Consider the following 2,343-nt stretch of genomic DNA (forward strand, 5'->3'; position numbering starts at 1 on the left):
ATATATATATATATATATATATATATCATATTAATGAGCCTTTAATTGCCTATAGCCTAATAAGCGGTAGTGGATGTACCTGTATGCAGTTTCATACAGATTACATAATCAGAGAATATTTGTTTTCCATTTAAATGTGAAATTCACTCTCCATAGATATATTTCTCATGCAAGGCAAGCATACACAGAGTTTGAGAGTTTCGCGCTCAAGTTCACAGAGACAGAGACGGCAGAAAGCGCACACTGTTTGCTTTCATTATTTTACAAAAGCGCAACATTTCGTTGTTATTCTGAGTGCACACAAATAAACGTAGAGTCTTTACAGATTCGAAAGATGTATTACTTTTATCTGTATGACCAAAGTATGAACACGTGAGCGCACCGGCGCCTCAGACACTTGAATAACGCACATTGTTCTAGATTAACATTAGATTGAGCAGCCAGGTAAAGTTGCTACTACATACATATTTCAGATGATAAGCCATATTTGAGGTTGATTATGATAGGCGAGCATTTGATGTACTGTATTACCACACAGCTGTTAATAATCTGTCCGTCACGGACTGCGTGACTTTGCCTCTTCCTGTGGATTTATTTTTTCTGCGACTAATAAAATATAGGTCGACCAAGCCTCTTCTCGTCGACTAACAGTAAGTCAACTATTAGGGGGCAGCCCTATTTATTTCCACAACTTTTTGCCAGCATGATCTGAATATGATCTGAGCCAATTTTGGTGAAAATCAGACAAACAGTCTAGGACGAGTTTGAAAAAGCAATTTTTTTGAACTATTAAAAACAGTAAAAAAATTAAATCTTACGATTTTTTAATTTTGGTGTCCATTCGACTCGGCATGAGCCAAGGATTCAGAGGAAAACAATACATTTCCTTCTAGACCTAAACATGAGTGAAATTTTGGACAAGTGGTGGCGCTAGAGGGTTGGAGTTAGAGACTCCAAACTTGCTGTGGTTAATGTTGAGACTGTCCTCTATCAGTGCGCCAAATTTCATAACTTTCCCGCAAGCAGTTCTATGGCTGCCATAGACTTCCAGAGCGGAAGAAGAAGAAGAAGAACGCCAACGGATACAATAATAATACAACTTATTATAACATTATTTTAAGGAACATATATTTTTTGTTTTTGTTTCAGTAATTTTAAAACGTTTCATTTCATTTGATTACTTTAAAAACTAAACATTTTGCAGGGCACTATTATTTTTAAAACTTTAATAAACTATTCAGTTGTATACGTTTCGTGAATTCAATTGATTAATCATCCTTTTAGATTAATAAAATTTAATAAAACCATTAAGACTTTTAAAAATTAAAATGGAAAACACAGAATTCAGGAAAAAATAAAACATTTGATAAGGCTCTAGAAGTGCTATTGGAGATTCTTGAGGATACAGCAGCACTGTCACTAACCTGTTCCGCCAGCGCCGGTCTGCACCTGCACAGGTAACGCTGCAGGGATGGGCACCAGCTGGATCATCTGGCCGTTAAACTGACACATGTTCACCCCCGTCATACCTGCGACCGGCTGCAGAACCACCTGCTGCCCCGGCGGAAGAGCAGAAGCCGGGAGAACCGTCTCAGCGCCGGAGAGGGGCGGGGCTACAGTGTTTGAGCCACGCCCAGGGTTACGTGATGATGTGGGGTTCAAAGCTGCAGGAATACATCTGATGCCATTAGGAGCCCAGGGCATCACCGGAGATCGGGTAATGGGCATTTTGAATGAATGAGCTTGGCTCACTAAACAAAACAAAGTAAAAGTAGTTTACAGATGATATATACAGTACAGTGGTGGCCAAAATGATTAGAACACTAGTATTTTCAGCAGCTAAAATGGTTTTAAGGCAGTTATTTCTAATTTTTAGTTTCTGAATGAATCCCCATCTTTGAACGAATTGAGTGAGTTAATGATTCAGTGACTCATTTGTATAGAGTCACTAGCTGCATCCGAAATCGCATACTTCCATACTATATAGTAGGCGAAAAACAGTAGGCGAGGCGAGTAGTACGTCCGAATTCATAGTATTCGAAAAACAGTAGGCGAGAAGTACCCGGATGACCTACTACTTCCGCCCGAATTCCGTAGCATGCATAGGATGGACACTTTACTATCCCATGAGGCCACGCGAGAGGAGGCGCCATATTCGAGAACGCCAGAAGGCGGCGACGCAGCTCTCTTCAAGTGTAAGTACCTCAGGGAAAAACGTTGTTCACTGTGGTTAAATTGCACTTGTTTAACATGATCTAAGTGAACGGCTGACTTATTGAAAGTTTAAACATTGTAAGTCGATGAGATGATTTCGTGAGTCGGCTGTAAAAAGATGTTTAATCG

The 2,343-nt window shown here is 39.7% G+C and overlaps 1 protein-coding gene across 1 annotated transcript in view; it reads right to left on the minus strand.

Annotated features, from left to right (window-relative positions):
* Positions 1-1,419: 1,419 nt before the first annotated feature.
* LOC107557891 (MAX gene-associated protein-like) overlaps positions 1,420-2,343 on the minus strand; it is a 30,003-nt gene continuing 29,079 nt past the window's right edge. Inside the window, exon 15 of the mRNA XM_016241467.1 lies at positions 1,420-1,627. Within this exon, the coding sequence (XP_016096953.1) occupies positions 1,420-1,627 (208 nt within the window). The remainder of the gene's footprint in view (positions 1,628-2,343) is intronic.

Source organism: Sinocyclocheilus grahami, unplaced genomic scaffold (genome assembly GCF_001515645.1).
Source record: "Sinocyclocheilus grahami isolate Dianchi unplaced genomic scaffold, SAMN03320097.WGS_v1.1 scaffold623.1, whole genome shotgun sequence".
In the NCBI taxonomy this organism is placed as follows: Eukaryota; Metazoa; Chordata; class Actinopteri; order Cypriniformes; family Cyprinidae; genus Sinocyclocheilus; species Sinocyclocheilus grahami.